The sequence below is a fragment of the Trichinella spiralis genome, assembly GCF_000181795.1.
Source record: "Trichinella spiralis strain ISS 195 chromosome Unknown Scfld1078, whole genome shotgun sequence".
NCBI lineage: Eukaryota > Metazoa > Nematoda > Enoplea > Trichinellida > Trichinellidae > Trichinella > Trichinella spiralis.
In genome coordinates, this window is record NW_003528017.1 from 135 (window position 1) to 1340 (window position 1206).

Sequence of the window (1206 nt, forward strand, 5' to 3'; positions counted from 1 at the left end):
CGACCAATATGTGAATAAAAACTGACCGTTAGTAGAGGCAATCAGGCGATAGATAGCATGTTGCGAGGAGAGTTCCATAAAGAAGCATCGGATAAACTACTGAAATTATGAGATTTATTGGGAAGATCAGAGTAATATATCCATATATTTTCATCGAGATTTCATCTTCTCAGCAAACATCGAAATCCATCCAGGCTAGCTTGACTCGCTAATAAGGTAACATATGATTCAGGATATTGCAAACCTATATATTTTGAGCAGCGCAGGGCAAGGTCCGACGAGACTGCTGTCGTAAAAAGGGCATTCTCAATGGATCGCTGGCCTTCTGCGAATACTTCTGCGCACCGGACCTCGACGGATTCCCGGGTGCAAAACCAAAATACCAGCCCTGTGCACAGAAACTGATGCAAATGATGAACTGCTTTTGGGATGGACTGCAGTAGAATCTGCACCACAATATTTTACTGTATCACACTGATTCAGCCGACAACATCAACAAGAAAGGAAACAATCCTATACAAATGTTTGCTTTTCATTTGCTTTTTCAATAAAACTCGGATCTCCTTAAACAAACTGGAACCCTTACGTTCTGGCGGAAACCATCGGATTTGTTAACAATTTACACCGTCAGAGTTGAATATGAAGGCAAATAAATGGGATATAAACGAAAAAGTACAAATTGCAAATTGTAAAACGAGACAAATGCACTGTGCCAAAGATGAGAACGGAAAACTCGGTACTTCCACCGACTACTGAATGGGATATTCAACTTAGCATGAAACAGAACTCGCCGTGAAAAACGTTCCATCATAGTCATGAACAAAACCCCGCCACAACAAACACAATCAGCAAATACAATTGATTGGAAAGCTAAAAAAAAAAAGGACGAAAAAGGGTCGCTTTTCCCCCACCAAATAATTTTCCCCTTTCCCCCCAACGGAACCCCAAAAAAACCCTTTAAAACCCCAATGAAAACTTCCGGGTTTTACTTTCTCCCCATTAAATTAAAAAAAGGAATTTTTTTGGAAGGACAAATTCCATCATCCGGTCTGGAAAAAAGGGAGAAAAGGTCGTCGGGAATCCTTGCTTTGGTTCATAAAATATAATGCATCTCTACTGTTTTATTTTACATATTGAAAAGAAATTAACACGTTAAAAAGCCAAAATATATGTGTGGAGCAAATGAAATTTACATACCTGTCAATA

At 39.1% G+C, this 1206-nt stretch overlaps 1 protein-coding gene across 1 annotated transcript; it reads right to left on the reverse strand.

The window, feature by feature from the left end:
• Positions 1-244: 244 nt before the first annotated feature.
• Tsp_15857 (hypothetical protein) lies at positions 245-817 on the reverse strand. The gene is made up of 2 exons (XM_003370259.1): positions 696-817; positions 245-446 (listed from the first exon to the last, which is right to left on the reverse strand). The coding sequence occupies exons 1-2, from the start codon at positions 815-817 to the stop codon at positions 245-247; spliced, it is 324 nt and encodes a 107-aa protein (XP_003370307.1).
• Between the last annotated feature and the right edge of the window lie 389 nt (positions 818-1206).